The sequence below is a fragment of the Ictalurus furcatus genome, chromosome 29, assembly GCF_023375685.1.
Source record: "Ictalurus furcatus strain D&B chromosome 29, Billie_1.0, whole genome shotgun sequence".
NCBI classification, from domain to species: domain Eukaryota; kingdom Metazoa; phylum Chordata; class Actinopteri; order Siluriformes; family Ictaluridae; genus Ictalurus; species Ictalurus furcatus.
In genome coordinates, this window is record NC_071283.1 from 10,174,100 (window position 1) to 10,201,309 (window position 27,210).

General features: G+C 38.9%; 1 protein-coding gene across 3 annotated transcripts in view; it reads right to left on the reverse strand.

Annotated features, from left to right (window-relative positions):
* The window catches only part of LOC128604116 (adhesion G protein-coupled receptor L3-like), a 344,541-nt gene that overhangs the window by 53,709 nt on the left and 263,622 nt on the right, over window positions 1–27,210 (reverse strand). For all 3 annotated transcript variants that reach the window (XM_053618945.1, XM_053618946.1, XM_053618944.1), the window contains exons 10-13: window positions 17,241–17,424; window positions 11,332–11,454; window positions 7,067–7,272; window positions 4,341–4,517 (exon numbers count right to left, since the gene is read on the reverse strand). In XM_053618945.1, coding sequence (XP_053474920.1) covers window positions 4,341–4,517; window positions 7,067–7,272; window positions 11,332–11,454; window positions 17,241–17,424 — 690 coding nt within the window. The remainder of the gene's footprint in view (window positions 1–4,340; window positions 4,518–7,066; window positions 7,273–11,331; window positions 11,455–17,240; window positions 17,425–27,210) is intronic.

Below are 27,210 nucleotides of genomic sequence, written 5' to 3' on the forward strand. Positions count from 1 at the left end.
GACACTGTTCATTTTTCCAATGAACCTCCGTAGCCAAGCTAAAACACATAGTCACTATTATGTGACAAACCAGAAGCGTGCTGAGCTAAAATGTCATGATGTTAGCATGAAAAATGTCATAACACAACTGACAAAAATATTTAAAACAGTCTTAATATGTCATCGGGGGTGAAGAGGATGGACAACAAACAATAACAACAACAACAACCTTTGTCAGTTGTCATAATGATAATGAGTCTTTATTTATTACATATACATTACAGTACAGTGAAATTCTTTTCTTCGCATACCCCAGCATGCCAGGAAGCTGGGGTCAGAGGGCAGGGTCAGCCATGATACAGCACCCCTGGAGCAGAGAGGGTTAAGGGCCTTGCTCAAGGGCTCAACAGTGGCAGCTTGGTAGTGCTGAGGCTTGACCCCCTGACCTTCTGATCAGTAACTCAGAGCCTTAACTGCTAAACCACCACTGCCTCATGAAGCATCCTAACTCTAGTTAGTGAGTTGGGAGTGGATTCCAACGTCTTCAAGTCAAATGATTTCTGGATGTTGACAGAAGCGTATTTGATCTACAAGAAAACACAGCTATGTTTTGTCTGCAGCAGGGGTGTAAAACATACACTTCTGGTCCAGCCTATGGAGGAAAATCTTATTACAGTTACTGGTTTATCTACTAAAGAACAGGTTCCCAAACATAGTCCTGGACTACCCCCTGTCCTGAACATTTTCCCTGCTCTAACGCATTCCCATCAACTCAGGGCTGTTCATTCGTTGATTCCAGGACGAAGCTTGGGAAATATTGTTATGTGGCGCTGTTCACAAGTCTCAGTAGTTGCACCATGGCTAATGTACACACTGCACACTAGTACACACACTATTACACACACGCCCACTAGTATTGTGAAAGGTATTGATAAAAACGCTCACGTCGAAGAATCTTATGCCTGATTATGAATCCTGAATGCTCCAGGAGAAAGCGACAATGGTATATATTTCTTCTTTGAAATAAACCTAGTAATAAGGCTAGTTGTTTAATTCGCTCCCAGCGAGTGACTCTGAGTAAAGAATTAAATATTTAAAGGCATTATGACACCAGTCATGGTAAAAAAATATGACCAGTTTACTTTTCACTCGGTCATGAGACGCTAGTCATTAACACCAACATCAGACATTTCACGGCTGTGAATTGGTTTTGGAACCACAGGTTGCACATCACTATCTAATCCCACTCAACCAGTTTAGAGTCAGAGCAGCAAAGAGGCAGATCTGGACTCATTTTCAAATGCTGCTGCGTCCAGAGCTGGTTGGAAAAACCAATATGTTGATGATGGACAGTATCAATTTAATTTCTATGAAAGATTCCATAGTATAGGTGCATCCAAATGGAAAAGCCCATTGTTGCACTGATTGTGTATATCATTACTGGACGGAGTAGTGATCACTGAGTGGTTGGACTTGCTGTGGATTCCCTGTTCCTCTGACTCCTTCTACCCTCTGAGTCAGCAGGACAGCTCTCTATGAACATGTACTGAACCCAGTGAGGACATGTATCCACTCCTCTGTGCCTTAAGGGCAGCCCACAGGCCTCTTTTTTATAAAGGCTAATCAGTAAGTCCTGTCACAGCTCTCTCATATTCTATTCTCATTTTTACCCCCTATATCTTTCTTTACCGTGCAGCTCTCCCATGATATCCGCGTCAGTGCAGTTTCAGCCTTGCATCTCCATCAGTCTTTCATCTAACAAAGCTCAACTTTGTTTTCTTGTCTTTTTTTTTTTTGTAGTTTTTAATTCCATTGCTTTCCTTTTATTGCCCATAATTCTGAAAGGCACAGCCACCTCCAGCAGACAGCAAGAGGGACAGAGAAAAAGAGAGCTAATCCCCAGGTAAGAATGCACTTGAGAATATGGAAATGAGGCTTTTTGAATAAATGCACCTGGGTACCGTGCTGTCTGATTATCAAGCCCCATGCTTCATCACTCCAACTCTCTCTCTACCTATTCTGTGCCTGTTTCTCTGTCTCAGTGGGTGAGCATCGAGCTGAACCACTCAGCGTTTTGCAAATTTAAATACAAAATGAACGGCTGACCTCTAACCATGGGCAAAACAGCAACTGTCGAATAATGTTTAGTGCAGTTTCACCAAAAACACTGCAAGAGAACAAATCCTAAATATGCATTCCACTTCATCAAGGTCATCTCATCAACGGTATCTACAGTACAGAGTCAATAAACTTCATGTTCCAGTAGACAAGATGATATACGGACAGCTGTTCATTTAAGAAAGTCATTAAATCGTATTTAAAGATTTTTGAGGTTTCTACTTCCTGAAACACCTGCATCAAGTACAAAGCTGAAGGACAAACAATTCTCAATACACAACAGGCATTTTTATGTTTATACTGTAAATGTCTCTAGATACCCTCATCTTTATGGTCTTGTGATAAGCTCTGCAATGCCAGACAACTGGAAGTATATATTTTACTCTGTGAAAACAGCAAGAAGAGAAACTTCAGCATCTTCCTACAATGAAAGTAAGCTGTGAACTGCTCTTGTCTGTTTTGTCTATTTTATTGCCTTTGTTTTGGTTTTTGTCCTGTCTCGGCCTCTGTCTTATTATTGGTTTGTTTCCCCGATGTGCGCACCTGTTTGGAGTTCAGCCCTTAACTAGTTTGGTTTATTCCCTTCGTTCTTTTGTGGTTTTTGAGGCTTGTTGCATGAAGCGAGTTGAACAAACGAGTCGGTTTTAGGTTAACGAAACCAAACCAGTCCAGCCCGGGTTAATTAAGATTGATTTTATGATGCTGGTTTTCAACTTTCTCAGTTCACCCAGGTTTTAACCCTGAATCAGTGTTTACTCAGCATGTGTGTGCATGTAAAAGCCAGACGTTTGCATCAAACAGTCAGTAGTGTTCAACATGGAATAAAGCAGGTGTGCAGCCTTCCGGGGAATATGAGGAAATTAAACCTACACTTACTGCAAAAAGCAACACTGTGGTGGCTGCCAAAGCTCGGGAACATCGCTGATCGTGTAAACGCGTAAGTTTACTTTTAAAGGCTGACAATGAGAATAAAACTTATAACAGCAACATATTTCATGCCATTTCATTTAATATTAATGTTTTTTTTTATGAAATACTAATAAAATAAATATAAATTTGTGAAAATATATTAAGACAGGAATAATGCCAACGCATGCAAATACATTATGTACCACTCGCAAAGAACCACAGAGCAAAGAACAGTTTGCGGTAGAGTAAGAGCGGCTTCGGCGTGTCAGATTTTTAATGCGCAATATTTTTCATAAAGATGGTCACCGGGAAAAGCCAGTGTCTCTCCCTAAGAGTTCTTTTAAAAATGTTTACCTCATCAAAGCTTTTACATTTTAAAAAAAAATAAAATTTAAAGACACTTTAGTAACAGTGCACTTTATTTTTTGCACTCTTTCAGACTCCTCTATTTATTGGTGTATAAATAAGAGGGTTTTTTTTTTGTTTTGTTGTTTGTTTTGTATGCAAGGAGGAGGTGAAATTGACAAAATTGTTATAAATTAAACAGTTTGTTCAGTTCAGTGGTGTTATCACTGTAAAGCAACAAATAAATACCGGCTCTGCATATCGGTTATTGGGCACATAAACGTGCAAATAATGTGTATCGGTAATACATAGAAAAATCAATATCTGTACTAAAAGGTTTCATTTACTAACAAACATCACTGCAAATGACCATACCATTTCATGCAATTGCAATTTCGCCAATTCAAGTACTTTTCTGCAAAAAAAGCACAAAAATCTCCGCAAGTTGCATCGCAAATTTTGAAGATAAAAAAAAAGTTGCGGCAAAATCAAGAAATTTTGGCTGCAATAAATCACAAAAAAAAACAACAAAAAAAAACTCTACGAAATCCTGTACGGACTGATCAATTATTATCAAAAAAAGACATATCTTTTGCGCAAATATAACAAATATTTTTTAATTGATGTGTAAATAAGCTAGCAAGGTGATTTACTCATAATTCTGCTTCTTACAACAGTCCTTCTCTACATCATCATCATCATCATCATCCTCATCATCATCATTCTGGAAATTAATGGTAGGTTTATGCCAGATTCTGACCAATGCTAGTCAAATACTGATTATAGGTTACTAAATCATATCATATCGTATCATATAAGTGATGTTGTCAAACATCAAAATGTTGCCTTAAGAATGGAAATCTTTTTCGCCTCGGGCATGGTTTAATAATTATCTAATGACTTGTACTATAATGAATTCAACGTTTCTGTTCCAAACCAAATCTTTACACGAGCACACTGGTAACCAAACGAAGCATTCCGGCTCCTACCTTGACGTCGACGTGGGCCATGAGCACAGCAAAGTTGGTCAGGTGTGTGCAGGAGCAGGTGGTGTGCGTGCGGTTGGTAGCCAGGAGACGGCAGTCCTGCGTGGACCAGAAGCCCGTCATGCTGCGCTTGGAGTAGCTCCAGAACGAGCAGTTTGGGTTGAAGTTCTCCTCCGACTGCTGTGGGAGAAAAGCCAAGACATGGCGTGAGGAATACGGGTCCTAGTGACCATCTTTTTTTTTTTTTTTTAGATCTCTTTCAGCTTGCTTCCATTATAGAGCGCTATGTCAGTTTGATTGGGGAAGAACAAATTCCAGGCAACAAATTGATTTTCATCATGGCTGCACTTTACTGCCACTGTGCTGAGGCTAACTCGTCCATTCACACTAAAATCATAGGGGAAAAGGACGAAAAAAAACTCGCCAGCATATAAAAAAAATGTGTAACATCATTGAATTGTGGAAATTATTTTTACTTAGAGCTAAAAAAAAAATAAAGGAAAGATTGTTTTTCACTTCACTGATATGTTCCACTTTAATAATTTTTCAGGGAGATCAGGGCTGACACATCTCGTTTTTTTCCCCCTGCTTTTCTTTCTCTGTGCTGTTAACAACAGCAATTCTCTCTTATTGCTGTTTATTATTGATGCGATCATTAGCGCTGTTGAATTGCTCTAGTGATACTATTAAAGACAGGAAGAAATTATAGCAATTATGGGAATGCAAGCGTACGTGTGTGTGTGTGTGTGTGTGTGTGTGTGTGTGTGTGTGTGTGTGTGTATGGTTCTGAGCAACTGTAAGCGTAATCCATCGAGTCCTCCAACACTTCCCAATACAGTAGCAAAAAGCGCAGCACTCATCCACAACTTTAATCTCCCTCCTTCTTTCTCCATCTCTTTCTCCATCATCTTTCTAATCCCTCACTCCGACGGACACGAACATACCAAGACACGACACCTGCAATCGCGCAGAGTTTTTTTGACCTGTATAACAAGCACAAGCACTGGAGCAGAATGGCCGTGCTTTCGTGTCTTCGTGGGTTCTGATTTAAATCGTGTGGGAAAAGAGCGCTTCTACTAGCATAAATGCCGGCTGCATGAGTAAGCGACCTGCAGGGAAAACTGATAAAGCCGGTATTTATACAGCCGCCTCTGGCGCCCACTTCCACCACGGCACACTCTGAAGTGCACGCCACGCAGAAAGCCGACTGAACAGGAAATAGAGCAGAGGGAGAAGGGCTAAAAGTTTTACAGAGTGTCTAGAACAACATTAAAAAAAACTTTGGGTTTTTCCTCGGTGGGAAAATAAAGGAGTTAGCATAAACAACTCGCCGGCTTATGGATTTATGAAAAGTCAAGGCAGGGTGCAGAATTGTAGTTATGCTTTTGACTTCATCGCAACCTTGCACGGATACTAGCAACGATTGTCTTGTCAGCTTGCTCCACACTGGTCATGAGTAGGCATTCCTTAAGTTTTTTATTAGTTGCCATAGTTTTTCTGGCAATCATGGTCTGCACTTATATAGCGCTTTTTTAACCTTAGCCGTTCCAAAGCGCTTTACACTGTCTCATTCATCCATTCACACACACACACACTCACGCACCAATGGTAGCAGAGCTGCCATGCAAGAAGCTAACTTGCCATCGGGAGCAACTTGGGGTTCAGTGTCTTGCCCAAGGACACTTCGGCATGTGGAGTCATGTGGGCCGGAATCGAACCGCCAACCCTACGATTACTGGACAACCCGCTGTACCACCTGAGCCACAGCCGCCCCATGTTGATACTAGATATAATAGCGATACTACCTACAGAATGTATGCAATAATGCAAGGTATCACTGCTCGTTCAGAAGCGTCTAGAAATTAATATACGTTTTCCTCCCACCTGCAGGGTTGTGGCGTTTGTTTCCTGCCTCCACCCTGTGTGCATGGAGTTTACATGTTCTCCCCGTGCTTTAGGGGTTTCCTCCAGGTACTCCAGTTTCCTCCTTCAGTCCAAAGGCATGTGATGTAGGCTGATTGGCATTTCAGAATTGTCCATAGTGTGTGAATGTGTGTGTGATTGCGTACTGCAATGGGTTGACACCCCATACAGGGTGTCCCCCGCCTCGTGTCCAGAGTTCCCTGGGATCCCCACATCTCCAGGTTTCCCCATGACCCTGTATAGGATAATTGGTATGGAAAATGGACGGATGGATTTTACACTGGAAAGCATACCAGTGTTCCTTCTTCGCACAGGTAGCCTCCTCAATGTTTATGCTTAGACACCAAATGCCCTGCCAATTCCCTTTGTCAGCAGTCGCTCTGCTTCCTGTAAGTGGAAACTCTTTTGAACTCCATTTACTCCTAATTTGGTCATTTGCCAATTCCCACTCAGTAGCCAGCTCTTCCCTACCAACCAGGAAGCTGAAGTCTATCCAGCCACCACATCTTCTCAACCTGTTGTTCATCAAATGCTATATCACGAGGCAGTTGAACACAGATGGGGGACAGCACTAACTGCCCTCTTCCAGATACATGAGCTCACAGACTGGTTACTATCACTCTTTAAGTGGCCAATGGCCAAGAAATTGCTCTCTTGGACTCCCAGACATGGATGGTGCGCTGTTGGGATTTGAACTTGCAATCTACTGATCTGCTACTTTCGTAGCTTGGAAATCAACAACCAATGTTGCTGATCAGGAATACCAATATAAGGTGTGTAGGCTGGAACCTCAAGGGCTTACTTACCTGGATGTGGCGCACTGTGAATACAACAGGGTCTGAGAGGTAGACTTTATTGCTGTCTTTGTTGATAGCAGCCGTTATGATGGGCGAGTTGACGATGACGGTGTAGTTGGTGTTGAGAGCCTCACTGCTGAACTTCATACTGGCGTTTTCGGTGGACAGGTATGTGCCCAGGTGCTTATAAAGCACAAACGCCATGCGGATCTCACCTAGGGCATCAGAGAGAGAGAGAGAGAGAGAGATTACTCGAACCAAAATTCATCTTCACACCACAGTATGGCAAATTTGTTCGAGCTCTACCTGGAGACTTTTGCATCACACTTGCTTGGTGTCAGCTTAAGGGTGTTTTTAGATTTGCATGGTTTATTCTGTTTGAATACAACTCTTTCCTCCTCACTGCGCTTCTTGAATCAGACGAGAACAGCAAATGCACTCAGGTGTGGACACAAACAGTTTGCTCAGGACCGTCAGAGGTGGTCTCGGGTTTCTTACACGTCAATTCTACCATGACTCGTTTGCGGTCTAAAAGCGGTTCGACTCGGAATCGACCCAATCATAGAAAACGAAGCAAATGAACCGAAAATTTTTGGCCAGGGTTCTCTGTACTCAGGTGATTTTTGAGATTTCAATGTGCACTTGGCAAGGGATAATGAAAAGAGAGAGAGAGAAAAAGTTTTTATGAGAACATGCCCTTCAGTAATTGTGTTTTTTTTTCCCCTTCCTTAGCAGGACTCCATTCATTTACATGTTAATTGGCTAACTGATCCCTACAAGGTTTCCATTTATAATTAGCAATGTTAATATTTGTAAGTGAAAAGTCTCAGTAGGTCAGGGACATCCAAGTGTTCTGGACTGGACCTTGATGAATGAGAATTTTTTTTTTTTTGGCTGCCTCACATATTTTAGATTTTGGAAATTCTTAAAGCCCCTGGCAGCACAGTTTCAAATCGGGTTGTCAGATCGAAAAGACAGTGGTGTTTGGAGAATTTTGTACATCTTTCTATTGGCAGTAAGAATCTAATTAGGAAAATAATCTGCAATGGTTAATGAAAGCGTTTTATGAGTATGTTTTCATCCATACACACCACTCAACTGCAGCCAAATGATTTTTTTAAATAAATTAATTTTTTTTTTTGCTTTTTGTTTCATTTAATCATGCGCAATTATGTGAAACCAAACCAAATCAAATAGCAAACAAACCAAAAGTATGATTTTTACTCTGATTGAACTCGCCAAACAGACTAATACATTTGAAAGCGCCCTAGATCTTGTAAAATCTTGCAGATCAAATGACCAATTAAACAGAAGGTATACAAACACATAGTGTTTATTTTTCATTGTTAGGCACACTGGTCTTTAGCTGTACTGATCAATATATAGTGCTGCAGATTAATAATTCGAATGAATTGTTTTACTCTGATTTAAAAACGTGAATGAACTCTGCTGGTTCTGCTGAGCGCAAGAAGTCGTGTTCATGTGAAAGTTTGATTAGATGGGGCCCGACAGTCATGTAATGACTACGCATCACGCATAAAGCTTTGTTCCACACAGCTGCACTTACTGTGAGAGACAAAGGTTTCAAGAGAGCGGTTAAAATGTTTTTTTTTTGTTTTTTGTTTTTTTAAAAAAAAGCCCAATAGTCTACCAACTAGAGAGCCGATTTGATTTAGCCTATTTGAAATGTCATTGTTGCTTTATTGCTGGCTTAGATAAAAGCTACATTTCAGCTTCCTAACCTCCCACTCTTCCTTGTTACATGCCCCCCCCCCCCTTTCTCCTGCTGCATACTGAAATGAAAGAGCAATCCCTCCCTCTCCCCTCTGCACCAGCCTCACTGACTCACAAGAAAAAAAACACAAACCCAATTTATGTGATCCCTGTCGATGACTACGAGTAACCAGCCGCTGGGTGGGAATATTAAGAACGGAGGAGACAGAAGCGAGCTTTGATGATGCATGGCTCACGGCCACTTGCTTACTCATAAAACTGTATAAAACGGCATGCGATGCGCAACTGTGTCTCATTTGCATGGAAGCGCAAGTAATAAAGCCGCAAGAAAAAGGGGGATAATTTCCTTGATGGACAAATCAGAATATAATATGCTGATTGGACTCAGGCTTAAGGGGGAAGTGCTTCCCAACCTAGTGTAATGCACTACATAGAACTGAGAGACTAATACCTTTTATATCCTGTGTAGTGCATTAAAACAGATGGGAGTGGCTGCATTTTTAACTGGAGGGATTCGACACACAAGCCAAGTTCAGCTTTCTCCTGCACACAGAGTCACTTGTGGAATCTTTCCTAAACCTGATGCAAGCAAACTGTCGTAACCAGTCGTAACACTAATGACTCATACCTACTTACGTTGAATTTTAGAGCTAATATCGTGCATGCGCATTCTATTATAACGAACAACAATCCCATTCAGGCTACAATGCAATTTAGGTGCCAAATTAAACGTGTTACACTTTTCACTGCCGTTATTTCCCAACCTTATTATATAAGTCATTATGCAAATGCTTATATAAGCATGTTGGCTCATTGGGACTTTTCTTATTGTGGAAATTAGGATGGCTATAAAAAGAAAACTCTGCTTAAAAGATTGCAATAATGAGTGCTTTACTCAGAGTCATGGCATCTTAAGCAGCCTATCCAAAGCACGAATTATATCTACTTAGCATGACTCCATTTACATGTTAATTGGCTAGCTGATCCCTACAAGGTCTTATTTATAATTAGCATTGTTCAAATTTGTAAGTGAAAAGTCTCAATAGGTCAGGGACGTCCAAGAGGGTTTGATATTGGGACTCGGTTAGATTTTTTTTTTTTTTTTTTTTTTAACCGCATCACATACCTTCAATTTAATGACTCCTTAAAGCTCATTAATAAGCATTTATCAATTGTAGATTGAAGTAATATATATGCACTGAACTATGATTTATTTGGACTGGGTGGATATTGATTTCTCGTGGCATCTCCTAAGCGTTTGTATTGCTAGACAAGTGTGTAAGGTTGACAACATGGGGCCATTATTTTTGCACGTCATGAACATTGCCTGGCGTGATGTATTTTGTCCATATTTCTCACCGTATGGTTCTCAAAAGCAAGTAATATTCCAGTTTTTTTGTGTATATTCAATTTCTATTTTCAGTGAAGCTTGGCAAGATCAGTCATATCTTTCCATTTCTACGATTATAAGATTTTATGTGTAATATACACTGCAGTCTTGGTTTCTCAATCTTCTCAAATGTTTAAATAGCAAGTATTATAATAATGTGGTTACACAAAACGCTAGGTAGAATTACCTGCCATTACAAAACACAAACTGAAGTAAAATAGTGTATATAAAATGCTAACAATATTGTAACTAACTGGAGAGTCGCGCATGGTTGCTCAGGCGATGAGAGGTCAGTTCAGGTTCTCTAGTTGGTAGATTTTGGTACTTTGGAAGATGTCATCTCTACCAACTTAAATTGGCCAAAAGAAATCTCTGAATATGTTCTGGGTGAAGTATCTTTTTCATTTTTCTCTTGAATTCTTAATTCTTTTTCTTGAAACATAAAATTTAATTTGTGTAAAAAATAATGTAAATGTACTATTAGAGAAGCCTAGAGTCGTTTTGCTATGCAGGCCTGTCTCAATTCATGAACCGGTATACCACAGTTCCATTATCGCATGCTGTTGCCATATGGCAACAATTACTTTTTACCATTTAACAGAATAATCAAAATATATAAACTTGTTTAAATGACAAAAAATAAATGTTAAAAAAAATCTCAGACAGCATATATTCTTTTTTCCTTTAAGTAGTTTTGCCTAAGTATTGAATAATGAATCACATTTTGAGAACCCTCCAATGATGACCTTCACCATGCCATGTGATTGCAGAAAAGGAAGTGCAATCAGCACTTCCTGGTCATGTGACATATCAGTTTGTTGTTGTTGTTGTTGTTGTTATGTCAAAGTTAGACCCCCCCCCCTTTTCCAGTTACATAGGAAAATAGTAGTTTTGTATTATTGTCTATGAAAAATGGAGATAAATATGGAACACCATGCAGTAAAGAATGTATGAGATTACATTTACAATTACTATATTACTATTAACCCCCCCCCTTCCCGCCCATCCCCCCATGCTATTTCTTTTTAAAAATCAAGAAAAAGGTCAAGTCACCACAGAAGCTACTGCTTACAGTAAGAAACTAATTATGAAAATAGGTTGACAAGGGGCTTTAATAATACAAGCCTACACTTAGCTGCAGGTGACCTACCATTCCTGCCATGTTGTTTAAGGGTGTTGGCAGACAGGTGGATGGAGTTGCTTTGGTCTCCAGTCTGAGGAAACTTCAGATCTGGAAGGTTGCCATCTGTGCTCATCCGAGCCACCTCCAGCTCTGCAGGAAATAAACAAAAGCAAACAAGCAAACAGGAACAGATTATTAGCTCTGGCTATTAACAAAACCGTGCCAAAATACTTCAGGGTCATGATTATAGGCTTGCAACAATGCGGGGTACCATTGCATCATTTACTCTCTGGTACTATTAGAAATTTAATAATGAACAGGTAATAAGTTTTAATGTCTGTCAACATTGTGAGGGAAAAAAAAAAAGCCCAGTTGCTTGCATATTTCATCAAGGCATTTCTAACCATATTATTGTAATTGATGGAATTGTTGCTATGGGGATCAAGTAATAAAACAAACAAACATGCTATCCAAATAAACTGTTCATTGATACTTTTGTGCTCTCCAGCACACTGGTGCTCAGTTGATTTCCGCCGCTTTATTCACAGGTTTTTATTTTGTATTCACTGATATAACAAAGAATAGAAAGATAAAGTGGAATCTGCTTAGGGCAAGTGAGGCCACTGACTCACAGGCGTACTTTTCATTCGGAAAACCTTAAGGCGCCATGAGTCGCTGAGCACAGAGCATTGTCAGAGATGCTGAAAATAACATGCTTAAGTCAGCAAATCTGCTTGGTATTTTATGAGACAGGACGTACACACAAACAGCACGGGATCAAAAGCCATGTGTCTTCAACAATAGGAATATGGCATGTCAGATCTCTTTGACTAACTGAGGTGCTTTATCTTTGCTTGAACCAATGAGGAATTTTTTTATTTCCTTTTCATTTCAGTGTTCTTTGCTTCAAAATATAGTGCATTACTGAAATGCTGAAATACTGTGCAATACACTAAACTCTAAGCAGTACTTTATCATATTGTGGTCTGTTTTCAGACAGAATGGAACTGGGAAATCAAATGGGCATCTATGGGCTACTGAAGTTTGGTTCAGACTGGCAGTTTGGTGGAGGATCACTTAACGTGTTCAGAAAGCAGGAGCAGGACATGTCACAGTGAGTGAATGTTGGCTGACTTTGCTATAGACTCCAAATTGGATCAGCACGGCATTGGAGCTGGCACAGCACTGGGGCTGACTCCACTTTTATTATCATAGTACTGGGACTCCATTTTGCTATTGGGTCCATTTTATATCCACACATGATTGTTGTTCACTTTACATGACATAGGATACATTTTAGATCAGTACGGCATTGGGTCTCACTTTATTATGGACTCCATTTTGGATCGGAATGCCATCTATAGCATGGGGCTTCATTTTATTACAACCCCAATTCCAAAAAAGTTGGGACGCTGTTTAAAATGTGAATAAAAACAGAATGCAATGATTTGCAAATCTAATAAACCCATATGTTATTCACCATAGAATGTAGAAAATATATCACATGTTTAAACTGAGGAAATGTAACATTTTAAGAAAAAAGTAACGTCATTTTGAATTTGATGGCCGCAACACGCCTCAAAAAAGTTGGGACGGGGGCAACAAAAGGCTGGAAAAGTAAGTGTTGCCCCATCCCCCCATTTTTCGTGGCGTGTTACGGCCATCAAATTCAAAATTACCTTATTTTTTTCCTTAAAATGGTACATTTCCTCAGTTTAAACATTTGATATGTTTTCTATGTTCTATTGTGAATAACATATGGGTTAATGACATTTGCAAATCATTGCATTCTGTTTTTATTTACATTTTACACAGCATCCCAACTTTTTTGGAACTGGGGTTGCATAAACTCCATGGACATTCTGAAGTAGTACAGCACTGGGACTTACTTTTCTATAGACTCCACTTTTGATTATCATGTGGACTCCAATTTGGATCGAAATACCATCTATAGCTCATTTGGCTACAGATGGCTATTTGGATAACCACACTTGGTGCTTCATTATACCAGAACATGGACATTTTGGAGTAGTATAGCATTGGAGTTGACTTTACTATAGACGCCACTTTAGATCACCATGGAGTTAGGACTCATCGGATTATGAACTCCATTTTGGATCCTCACATACACTTGATTTTTTAACATAGCTTCAGTTTTTCTTTTCTACAGATTCCACTTTGGATCAGCAATGCACTAGACACTTACTTTTCTATAAACTCTATTTAGGATTAGAATAGCATTAGGACTTTCTTTGCTATAGAGTCCAATCTGGATTAGCATAGCTGGGGACTTATTTTAATATAAATTGGAGCATTAGGGCTTGCATTTTGATTATCATAGGACTTGACTGATTTTTGCTATAGACTTCAATTTGAGCATACTGCACCTGGGAAAAAGTGAGCCTCAATGATATTATGATTTAAAACAGAGTCCAATATGAAGTGTGAGCAAGTGCTACGATAATACAAAATTAGACAAATATCAAAGTGAGTCATGCCGTAGTGATCTGTCAATTTTACTATTAGCTCCATGGACATTTTGTGTTTGAGTGTATAGCCTTGAAGCACACCTTAATGAAGACTGCATTTAAAAAATAAATTATACTGGTGTTGGGATCATTTCATTACGGACTTCATTGTGGATCCACACATGACTAGAGCTGACTTTGCAATGGTTTTGGATCAGTATACTATCAAGACACACTTAGCTATAGACTCTATAGACTCCAATTTGGAGCCGCTTAGTTAGGACCTCCTTTTACTCTAAACTAAAAGGACATTCTGGAGTAGTATAGCATTGGAGCTCACTTTAAGATGGAAGTTGTTTTGGACTGGATTACCATAAAGGCTCACTTTGCTAAAGACTCCTTGAATCAGCATAGTCAGGGCATCTTTTTACTACAAGCTGGAGTAGTATAGCATCGGGGCTTACTTTACTACGGACTCCACTTTTGATAATCATGGCAATGGGACTCATTTTGAAACGGACTCCTTTTTGGATCAGCACAGCACTGGGTCTCTCTTTACTATGCACTTGATTTTCAACATAACATTTAGAGTGTCTTTTCCATGGACCCATTATAGATCAGCACAGCACTGAGTCTCACTTTACTACGCATTTGATTTTTAACATAGCATTGTGGATCTCTTTTGCCATGGAGCCATTACGGATCAGCATAGCAACGGGGCTGACTTTGGTACAGATTCCAGCACTTTAATATGAACTTTGGATCATCACAGCCCTGGGGCTCACTTTATTATGGACTCCATTTTGAAATCAAATAGCATTATTGCTTATTCTTCTATGGGTCCCATTTTGGACCAGTGAGCCTCACTTTGCTACGGACTCCATTTTGGATCAGCATAGCATTAGAACCTCACTTTGGATGAGAATTATCACTGAATATCATAATGAGAGCATTGCTTTACGGCCATCTCTGTTCTGAGTCCAGTGTGCCAGGTGGATGACACAGGGGACAAGTAGGCCAAACAAACCCTATAACGTGGCAAACTAAGTGTATCAAACAGGAGCTGGAGGTGTGCTAAACGTGTCAAACCTACCTGATTAATCTCAGCGCAGCATGAAGGGCATAAAACCAGCACCATAAAGGAGCTTGTTGGGAGTGACTCCTGCTCCCACTCTCTCTCTCTCTCTCTCTCTCTCTCTCTCTCTCTCTCTCTCTCTTTCTTTCTCTCACCGCCCTGAATCCCTTAATATCCAGATAAATTGGGTGCCAGACACAATAAATTCCATTTTATTAATTCCCAAAATGCTCAGTTCTCCAGCATGGCAAGAGAGACCTACATTTCAGAGTTGCCATGGCAGCCGGTTCTAACTTAATCCTTGTGTTTTGGAGGAAGGAGATGCACTGTATCAGCAAATCCATTCTCACACGCCACACATACAGTACACAACACTTCTTAACCTCACCATGCTACATGTAATCTCCAGCCTTGGAGAAATACACAGCGTGGCGTGTGCATGCATAAATCAAGAGCATCCTGATCCTCCGAGTGCTGACTTTCACTATATATATATAACAGATGTGGGGTTTTACCAAAAACATGTGGGTGTCCTCAAAATGTCTTCCCCGCGTCTCAATGTAAAGGATGTAGAATATCTGCTTGCAGCATGCAAATAATTCTGCCTGGTGTACAGGACTAAAATCTGCTGATTACCTCCAAGCTACACAGGCAGACATATTGTGATGCAGGTCACTTTGAGATCTGATGACTAAACCATACACATAACATTCACCTTTACACTCCTACATCGAACAATGCACGGGCAGCGCCCAACCCCTGCACACTTCCGTAATGAAATGAATTAGACAGAGAGAAAGCTGCTCCAGACGTGTTATCTGTGTCTATCAGAGCAGTCTAAGCCTCTGGGACTGGGCCAAGCTAGCCAATAAAATGCTCGTTCTGAATACATAGTAAAGGAGTGAAGATCAATGTGGCCTAAAGCCCAAAAACCCCTCGGGTGAGATTATACTACTCCTGATAAAGAGTTCAGTAGTCCGACCGCAGCTGATATAGAGATGTTCCGAAGAGAAAAGTTTGCGGTATTACATTCCTAATCTTACATTTGAACTTACTTTATTTTTTAAGGACAGGGAGAAATGAGTCTCCAGCATCAGTGCTTCATAACAGTCAGAGGTAATGCTAGAACATATCGTTTTTTCCAGCCCAGGAAAATCTTCAGGATTGAAGTGTTTGTGGTTACACTGTGAATTCTCGTCTTATTGACTGGTGAGGGAATGACTGTTCCTAGTTTATATTGTTCATATACAGTTTATATTCTTTAAATTCCATAACACTAAACATAACTATAATTGGATTTTGAAAAAAGTATGATATTCTGTATTAAATAAAACATTAGAAGTGTTGGTTAAAAAAAAAAAAAAATGCTGGGGTATGAGAAGAAGAAAACACACTGGGATATGCTCTTATAGAAAAAAAAAATCAACTTTGGAATGGTAATTTTCAGGTATAATATTGACTCCCCCCCCCCCACACTTATCTGTTTCAAACACTAACTCGTATTCATAACTATCTTCTTGAAAAAAAAAAAATGGAATTCCCATTTAGTTCTTTATAATATTTAGACATACAATAAAAATGTGTGACAGCAGAGTCACATTTTAAACCAATGTATGTGATTTCATGTGGGAGGGAAAAATGGTTACATTACCATAAACAATCTTTTTTTCCCCCAACCCTGAGTTTAAAAATCTAGCTCTAATATTCTGATTATGGTTAAAACCGTATGAAAAATTTACAGCATAACTTTACGACACAATATCATGGTCTTTATGACCATTACAGTATTAAATATTTATTTAGGCAAACTGAATATTTAAACTAGACTTGTTAAGACCGTTGCTCTTCGGCTTTAGCATTGATACGCTGCAGAAATATCATTTTTAATGTTTGCTTTTTAGAAAACAAGGTCTTTTGTTTAAAAGGGGAAAATAAAGTAAATTAGTTCATCGGTTAAACGTTTACAACTGCCTTTATGAATGTGATTTTGCTTTTGTGTCGGTTTTTATACCCTCTGAGCAGAGTTCAGATCCACTCAGATGTAACAATCACCCCTTTTTTGTGCTATACTTTATCATGCATGTCTGGAAGACCTGTTGATTATACCTCATGTTTTGGATTGTTGTCTTGTTGCATAATACACCCACATTCCATTTTGTACTTTCTGCAATTCTGTGTTTTGTAGATAAATTGTAAAACAAAGGTTTGTTTTTGTTTTTTTGTTTTTTTTTGGGGGGGGGGGGGGCAAACTTTTGCACTCAATTGTTATTTCAAACTTTATTTCACACCATCTTTTTTTTACATCCTAATTAAAAGTGTGATAATCCAGGATAATGGTTTGACCCATGACTCTGTACCTATAAAGCTTCAGCATGTGATCGGCGCAGACTTACGGATGTTGTTGGTGTTCTCCTGGACCACGTCGGTCTTGAGCAGATTGTCGGCCAGCACGAAGGCACCCTGCTCCACCGTGTCCAGCAGCATGGTGGCAGCGCGCAGCTGCTCTCCTGCTGACAACGCTTTCCAGGCCGAGTGTGCCTGAGGCTGCAGCAGGTTATTCACCGTCTCCACCATCGCCTAGGGGAAGAACACATTGTTAGTGCTCAGATCACACTAATCCTAAACAAAATAGCCATATGCAGCGTGCTCGGAGTTTTAGTAATGGCGCTGAAGACACAGCTTGGCAATTCGATGCCGCTGGGGTGTGTCAGGAACTGTTAGCTTTAAGCATTGCTATTTCCATCCTGGCCTGAGGGAAGTAGGAAGACAGTCTTTGCTGTTAACCTGTCGATACTAGCAGGGTGTTGCTGGGTCATGATATGATGAGTGAATTTCACTTCAGTTCATAATACAATGAAGTTATGTTAACAAAATGAAGTCTTCACATATTGTTCAAATGCAATCTGTTTCTTTCGGATTTTCCTTATTGAACAATCTCTAAATCTCATTCAATAACTAATAAATTGTAATAAACCCAGGAGGAGAAAAAAAAATACACGTGAGCCTATTAAGACCACATTGTGTAAACTCTAAAACACAAATTGTCACAAATTCCCCAGGGCACACAGTACATTTCACCACCTCCCTTTTTCTATCACTGCTCTGTTTCCTAATGTGGACACCTGTTCATTGTTCACAGAAATGGACTAATGAGTCCCTGAACAAAGGAGGGGTCAATATTAATATATTAAAAGTAACAGTCAGTATCTGGTGGCCTCCGGCTGCTTTAAGTATTACAGTACATCTCATCCTCATGGACTGCACCAAATCGGTCAGTTCTTGCTGTGAGATGTTACTTCACTCTTCCACCAAGACATTTACAAGTTCTCGATCATGTCTGGGACACACACACATGGTTACATGTAATTTTCCACTGCAAGGACAATCAGCTGTCCTTCCTGTCTCACTGTAACACTGTCTTAGGCGTCTTACATTACTGACATTGCAGTTTATTGCTCTGGCCACATCTGCAGTCTTCATGCCTCCCTGCAGCAGGTCTATGGCATGTTCACGCAGGTGAGCAGGAACCTTAGACATCTTTCTTCTGGTGTTTTTCAGAGTCAGTAGAAAGGTCTCTTTAGTGTCTTAAGCTATTTTAACTGTGACCTTAATCGCCCACCGCCTGTAAACTGTTCGTGTCTTAAGGACTGTTCCACACTTGCATGTGCAATAATTGTTTACGCTTCATTGAACAAGCATGAAAAACATTCTTAAACCCTTTCCGATAAAGATCTGTAAAACTTATTTGGATTTTTCAAAATTATCTTTAAAATACAGTCTCCTGTAAAAGGGACGTTTCTTTTTTTTTTTGCTCAGTTTACACTGGCTACCTAAGATCCTGTGGGTGGAGCTTCATGAAAATAAGTGTGAATCTTGAGAAAAATAATAAACAAATAAACACGAATCTTACCTAATGCACTTTTAATACGTTCTAATACGCTTATACGTTGTAAAACTAGCATTACAGTTGACAAGTTCTATATCTAATGTGTATGTTTGCTTTTAATTAATCCCATGGCGTACATGAACATCTAAAAAAAAATACAGTGAAAAATGACTTTCTCCTCCAGTTCATTATACCGAGGCTTCATGTCTAAATAGAACAGAATAAATAGAATAGTCAATGTTGATTAGTCAAAGTCATTATGATGTCTTCATCCTGGATGTTCAGGTAGAAACTTAATTTCTTTAATATTACACCAAACATACCACCACTGGGGAATAAAGTAGCCCACAGTGATGAAGTTTATGTATTAACTCATTTATAAACAAAATGCCAGATAGACCCTAATAATAATGATTATTTTCATTATTTCCACAATACCACAGCTTCACATCTAATTTGACTTTACTACATAAACTAAAATCTCCATATTCAAATCACATACTGGTGGCTGCACAGTGCAGGTTGTTGTTGGACACCGAAGTACCTGCCCTCAGCAGATTGATTAATTGCCTATTAATAATGTTTAACCTCTATTACTGAGGCCTGCTCACTCCGCACTCTCTCCAATGAGACACACGCCCGCCATGGTGCTGAGACTGAAAATCCAGGCCAATTAAAGATTTAAATTGGCAATGGCAAAACATGACAAAAATGCTAATGAGCAAAAAAAAAAAAAAAATATATATATATATATATATATATATATATATATATATATATATATATATATATATATTTATATATAGATGCAATACATGAAAATATGAGGAAGATTCAGCTCGGATGACTACATTCAAGAATTTCTATGTAAAAAAAAAATCTAAAAGCTTTGAGAAATCTCTTAAAGGAAAGGAGATAAAGTGGGAAAGAAAAGAGTTTAGAGAACTGACAGCTCTCACTTGCATCTTTAAGTCAACTTTCTAATTTTTACCCACTTCAAAGACCACATGCTCTGGGCTAGAGTTTACGTCCGCCGAAATTTCAAAGCTACATTTGATCGTAAATGCAAGGCATCACACGTGTGAGAGCACATCATCAGACCCTTCAGAGGAAGAAAAGGCCAGATCTAATGCTGGGTGCTGCTGGAGCAGACAGTGAACCCGCGGGATACGCTGGCTTTTGATCAATGGGCTATGAAAGAGAATGAGTTTTTTTAAACAGCAGGACTGAGAAATCTCAGGGAGGAAAAAAAAAACAATAAAAGAAAAGAAACAACCGTCTGCCCATCTGCGTGTCTGTCTGTCTTTTCCTGCACGCAATCAGAAGCATCATGCAATAATGTGTGAACCTTGCCTCATCAGAGTTGGAGGCGGATGGGAAAATGGACGCTTCTGATCAGGACGAGAGTGGGATTGTGGGGATTTGGCTGGCGAGAATGAAAGAGGAGGTAGCATTTCAGGGAGGACAGTTTAGCACTAAGCGTTTTGAAGACAGTAGCTTAGTACATTCCATCCAACTGGAATGAGGAAATAAAAATGCCATCGCTTGTTCGAGGTTTATACAACAGCACTGCTGAATTCTCGAATCTGATCAGTGATCAGTGCTGATTAATTTCCTATAACAGTAGTACTTCAAATAGTAGTCATTCAAATCACAGCTTTATAATAATGCACTTATTGTTATACTTTATCATTTCTGTTATAACAACTTACACAGGGACTTGAACCGCAGACTATACACCTAAGCAAATAAAAACCAACAACAACAACAAAAAAACAATAATAAGCAGATCAGGAACACATCTAAATATAATAATAAATTGTTGATATAGTGACGTTTTCCGTAAGGGGATGTTTATTTAACATTTATGGAAGGAGTCTCCAGTGTTTTGTAACAGTCTGTACGTTTTCCACCACAGGAAAGTCTTTGAGTTTTTATGTGTTTGTCACGAATTCAAGGTGGAGACATGCAGAATTACTCAAGTGCTCACAATCCGCAAGTGCAGAATTACTCAAGTTTAATAACCAACAAAACACAAAAAAGACACTATGACCTTGAGGCAAAACACTATGGCAAAAACTAATCATAAACCAGAGACTTAAACACAGCAAGAAAGACAACGGCAAAGAAAGACAAATCCAAATCGTGAAACTTAGACGTGGTCATAAACAGTCAATGGGTCAGGCGATCAGCAAACAGGCATAAAAGAGGCAAAACAAGAATCAAGAACGAGATCAAAACTATAACACACGAACCAAGAAAGAAACGCTTGGTATACGGAAAACTCACGTAATACTTCGCGAAAGAGACAAAGAGACATGAGGGGTTTAAATGACAAACGTAATCAAGGGTGAACACAAAACAACTGAGACTAATGATGACACGTACAGGAAACTACCAATGACAATACAGGTGCAGAGACAGCACATAAACCATAACAAATGCACGTGTCGAAAGTAAACGAAGTCAGTGTCGGTTTTCCGAGCACGCTGCGTACTACAATGCTTAGCTCGAGGGGAAATCGTGATATTCTTCCAGTTTCCCAGGGGAAAAAAAAAGAGAGGCTGGTAAGGGAACACCTGTTTATAGCTACTATAATGTAAGCGATAACAGGAACAAATTTGTCATAAAATTTATTCACCTCCGACAAATTTGTCGACTTTCTACCACATGTATAAATGTAGAAATATAAATGTAACTACAAATGGATAAAAAAGAATGATGCGATGAAAATAATCAGCATCGTGCTGGGAACAGAAACTTCCCGTGATTATATGTAGGATCATTTTAAGAAAATAGTTGGGTCTTCTCTATAGACCGGAATCGGCGTCTTGATTCTTTTGTTTAGCCTGGTATTGCCATCCTGGTTGAACTCATTTCCCTTCATCCCCCAAAGCCCCTCTAGATGCTAAGCTCTTTTTCCTTGGCTGCTGTGGTGTAGGCCGGCCTGAGGAGGGTTGCGCTGCTATAAGGGATTACACGTCTGATCCTGCACGTCCCACCACACACACAAGCAGATTACCACCTGACCCTAGATCAGCCCGGGCCAAGCCACTTCAGCTAGCAGGAGTGCCTCTTGCGCATAGACTGGGGCCTGCCCATGTCACGGGTTCAATAACAGCTGAAGACTGCTGCCATTATGCTTTTGTGTCAGGGTATTCGAGTCAAGGCTGCTTCTGAGGGACTGCCATCTGTCCATGTGTCAGAAAAATGGCAGCTTTTTAATTCTATTTTCACTCGGTCAAAAAATATTGGGTGACACTTTCCTTCCCAGAGCTCTTGCATAAGCCAGTCATGAGACCTCACATCAGCCTATATAACATTCACAACGCCTTATTCCAACAGTCTGTCCAGTTTAATGTCAAGATGACGTAACAACTGTGGGAAGTGATGTAGTAGAAATTGGCGCATTGTGTTCAGTTGAATTAATAATAAAAATGTTTAATAGTTTGACCAAATGTCTTAGTGTTGAAGTTCTTGTAGTAGTTTGCCTTAAGGAAATTCTCCACAATGTCAAAATGTGATCAATCAGCTACACAAAGGACAAACGGATCGTCGCCTGTTCATGTTTGACATCGTTTTGAAAATTAGTTCACTGTATAAAGCACAAATCACCGTAACTGTACAAAATAAATACGGAAATAAAGTACAGGGGAAAAAAATAAATCATGTGGGATTCAGTATTTGTTGCGCATTATTTGACCAAAGGTCAAGTAGAAATTCCTCAAATTCTGCCTCATCCACAAATTTTTTTTTTTTTTTTTTTTTTAGTGTATTCCTAAAAATAATTACGTTACACACTGACTGCTGATACTTTGGTAAGGTCATTCATCAGTATTGACTCTGAATCAGGCTGATAGAGTTCAGCTAATGAGACCACAATGAGTGCACTGCTCAAGCTGCTCACAATTAACCTCCATCTCATATCCACTAACGGTTCAGTGATGATTAGAATAATATATGGGTCAATCCATGGTGAATCAGAACCGATGCAGTTCGAAATCGGTCTTCTGGAGGACTTGGTGATTTGCTCAGTTTGCTTTCGTCCATCCATTCATTCATTTTGTCAGCTTATATTACATTACATAGTATATAACCGACTCAAGGTCTTTTATATATGCATATTCATTTTGTCAGTTTATATTACATTACATAGTATACTACCTACTCGGGGTCTTTTATATATATATATATATATATATATATATATATATATATATATATATATATATATATATATATATATATATATATATATATAAAAGCTTATAAAAAAAAACTTTTGTCAGCTTATATTACATTTTATAGTATATAACCTACTCGGGGTCTTTCTGTGTGTGTGTATATATATATATATATATATATATATATATATATATATATATATATATATATATTCATTTTGTCAGCTTATATTACATTATGTAGTATATAACCCACTCGGGGTCTTTTATATATATATGCATTCATTTTGTCAGCTTATATTACATTATATAGTATATAACCTAGTCGGGGTCTTTGTATATATATATAGAGAGAGAGAGAGAGAGAGAGAGAGAGAGATAGATAGATAGATGGAAAACTTTTGTGAATCACCAAAAGCACCACTTAAAGGAGAAGGGAACATGATTACAATTTGACTCACTTCTAGCAAAGAAATACAAAAATGGTGCAACATTTCTTTGGAACCCCCCCCCCCCCCCCCCCCCCAAAAAAAAAACAAAAACAGTAAGCCTGTTCCTACTGTAAACGATACTTCTGAAGTGTTTTCTTGCTGTTGTTGTAATTACATAAACCAGGTACAAGCCTTGATAATATTCAAAGTCTTGCAGGCAAATGAATCAAACGAGTTTAAAAAAAAAAAAAATCCTTAATGATGTGAGAAAGAGCTACATTTGCATTGCAAATGAGCCATTTCTCAATAATCTGGGATTTTCAGATATGATAGTGTATTAGTAATGGAAAGGAAGATTACTTTATGTGGAATTAGTTTCCACATAAATGCACCCATTTGAATAGAGCGAGCTCGTACTTAGCAGAGACGGAGCATGCAGAACGGCTGAGCGCTTTTTGTAATTGGTTTCTCGTGCACGCTCCTGCCGTATGTCGAAGCGAATGTTCTGCCGCGTGACCTAAAAGCACATTTGTCTCCAGGGCGGCATCCTAATACGGTGCAGAGGAATGAGCTTTCTCAGTGTGACGGACGCTTCACACTTTGGTGGAGGTTGTGTTGCTGCGTACGTGTGTGTGTGTGTGTTGCACCTGAATAATATTGTTATTGAGGGGTGGTAATAGAGAAATTTCCAGCTTTGGGCTTCAAAATAACTGAAGGCGTGAATCCGGAAGACGCCATGGCACTTAGTTGAAAAAAGAAATATCCAGAAAAGAAGCGCAAAGTAGTGGGCAAAATGTTTCCTTTTGATGAATAAGTTTATAATTAGGGTTATACTTAGGTGTAGGTACAGCAATCATTTGCTTAATTAATAATTATGTCAAAAGAAGGTCCTAATAATGATATAACGAGTATGTATATGTGTGTGCGTGTGTGTGTGTGTGTGTGTGTGTGCGCCTGTTCATGTTTTTATATCCTTGTGATGACCAAATGTCCCAACAATGTTCCTGCTGCATTAATAATTGCGTCAACAGAAGGTCCTCACAACGACATAGTCTGACAAGTGTGTGTGTGTGTGTTCGTCTTGACCCTGCTGCTCCACATACTTGCCCTTATACATACTGATATCACTCAGGCCTTATCAGACCAGGCATCTCTAGCCTTTTGCATATGTGTTATGTGACATGGCAAAAGAGCTGAAGTTAGAGGTGATTTGCTTTCTCTTAATCCTACATAGATTCTGCTTTCATTTCTAATTTGCTCACTCAACCTTCCTTTCATCCTTTTTTTCATCTCTCTCTCTCTCTCTCGTATTAACCCTGATACTAAGTGTAGCGTATAAGCTGGCAGTCAGCAGTAATAATACGCTGACCGAATGAGTTAGTGTTTCAGAGTCTATGCTAATAATCGTAAAGCTCATCTACAATACTATAACACAGCTACGCATGTCGAAATTTACACCCCCATTATATTAAAAGTGAACAGTCCTCGCAAAGGGCTCATGAAACACCATCAGTGTGTGTGTGTGTGTGTGTGTGTGTGTGTGTGTGTGTGTGTGTGTGTGTGTGTGTGTGTGTGTGTGTGTGTGTGTGTCCGTATCCTAGAATGAGTCTTCAAGTTACATCTTTAAATTGATGGTAGTGCTTTCATGTAATGTCCGAATTATGGGAACTGAGTTCACGTCTTCTTCTTTTTTTTTTTTTTAAATTACAAATTTTCTGAAAGTCTTCGGTTAAACGTAGTTTAAAGGTAATATAATGTCGAAATTTAGTTGACGGCGAACGTTTGGACGTCCTTAGTACAAAATAAACAAGAGGAACAAATTCTAACACGGCATAAAAACATATGCAAGGTTTTACAGATGATTTTCCAGGGCTTGTAGAAAGTGTGGAAAAGTTCAAAGGGGGCAAATACTTCTGCATTACATTATGTAAATAGTGTAAACATTTGAATCTTGCTTTCTGAATCTGATGGAAATATTCTCTGATAACTTCGAACTTTGTAGATAATGTGAACGGTTTTTGGATTCTTTTAAAATTCACCTCATGTCTTCCTGACATCTCTGTTCTCTGCTAGACCAATCACTGCCTGTTCTTCTCTGCCAAGATATACAGTACATTGTCTTCTTCAAATAATTCCTGGAGAGCAAATGAATCCTGACAACACTTCTTTTTAAACAATTTTTTCCTATTGATTTTTTTCCCACTCCTTTTGGATTGTAATCTTGTTGGAAGATAGTGTCCAATTTCATTTATTTATTTATTTTTTTCATTTACAATTAAATTGTATTGAAAGACCATAGAGAATGAATGGTTGCGCTTATTAGACATATATTTCAAGTAGGCTGCCTCGCCTAAATACTAACTAAATACAACTGAATAATTTATTTGATCTACAACAAGTTGATGCGTCCTTACGCAAGAAACATCAAATACTGTCATTAAACTTGCTAGATGTAAGATTTCAGAATTTTGCTCTCTCTGGTAGAAAAATAAAAGTATTTCAATATGAAAGAATTTGAATATCCATTTTGTATATTTGAATTATACACGCCACATTAAATATATATATATATATATATATATATATATATATATATATATATATATATATATATATATATATATATGGCGTGTATTTATTTAAAATATACAAAATCTACAGAATATTTAAATACCTTTGTCAGCTTCCAAGGCCAATAGAAAAAAAATACTATTGCGACCTACTTCTGGAGGAATCTAACTGCTACAGAGGTGAAGACCCCAAATGCATAATAAACACTGACTGAAAGTGAATAGTATATAGTACTATATATAGTACATATAGTATAGTATATATAGAATACCCTACAGTACATATATATATATATATGTAAAATGTACATTATGTCAACATGTAAAAACTACACAAGACTGTAATCAATTTTGTAATGTTTTCATTCAAGCTGAATCCATTTCTACAATTACGCCTCTTTCTGCCAGTTCACCACCTGTGCCAAATGCCACGAAAATACCGAGAATGTATAAGGTAGAGATTTAATACTGGAAGTTTCATGCCTGTGTAATTCCTACACTCTATTTCCTCCATAACAGGTTTTTAGCTTAACGGTACTCTTAGACCACGACTTGTTTGTGCTTTGTTTTCCAGCCAATGTCATACCGTAAACATCAACATAAACATGGCTTATTTTGTCTCAACCTCACTCTGTCTTGGCCTCTGACAACAAAACGGTCTGATTTGAGTCTTCCATCCTCTCATAAGCTTGGGTTCAGGTGTCTGAGTCACTGGAACTGGCAGGAGAAAAAGCAGGTGTGCTGTGAAGTGTTTTCTTGGCGAGTTCAGATTTGCAGGCGAGACCCTCTTGCGTGTGGTGAAGAGCGAAGAAAACGCTCCCATTCCCCTAATCAATTATCGTCCCGGCGCTCTCACCCTGCCGCAATCAATGCCTCTGTTTACACACCCACCAGCTGCTGCTCCATCATCTCTCTCCATTTCTCTATACTTCCCTCACTCTTATTTAGCACGGTCAAACTCGTGACACAACACACACTTGTCAGGTGAACAAAGTTCCACGTGCACTGTCTTCAACGCAAACATGCTGACAATCATTCATTCACACGCAATTAGCCGTCCGTGACCAGCCATGTGGAATAAATAATCTTGGTAAAGTGCTGACAGCAAACTGATGTGTTTATACACTCTGTCAGTTATATTGGAATTACTGTAAGTAGGGATGCGTAGATTCTGATACTGGTATCTGTGAGAAAAGCCAAGTCCGTGCTGTCACGCTAATGAACAGACGACTCAAAAATGACAGCAATCTGGCCATATTTCACAATTAATGATGGCAATAAAAGCAACGCAG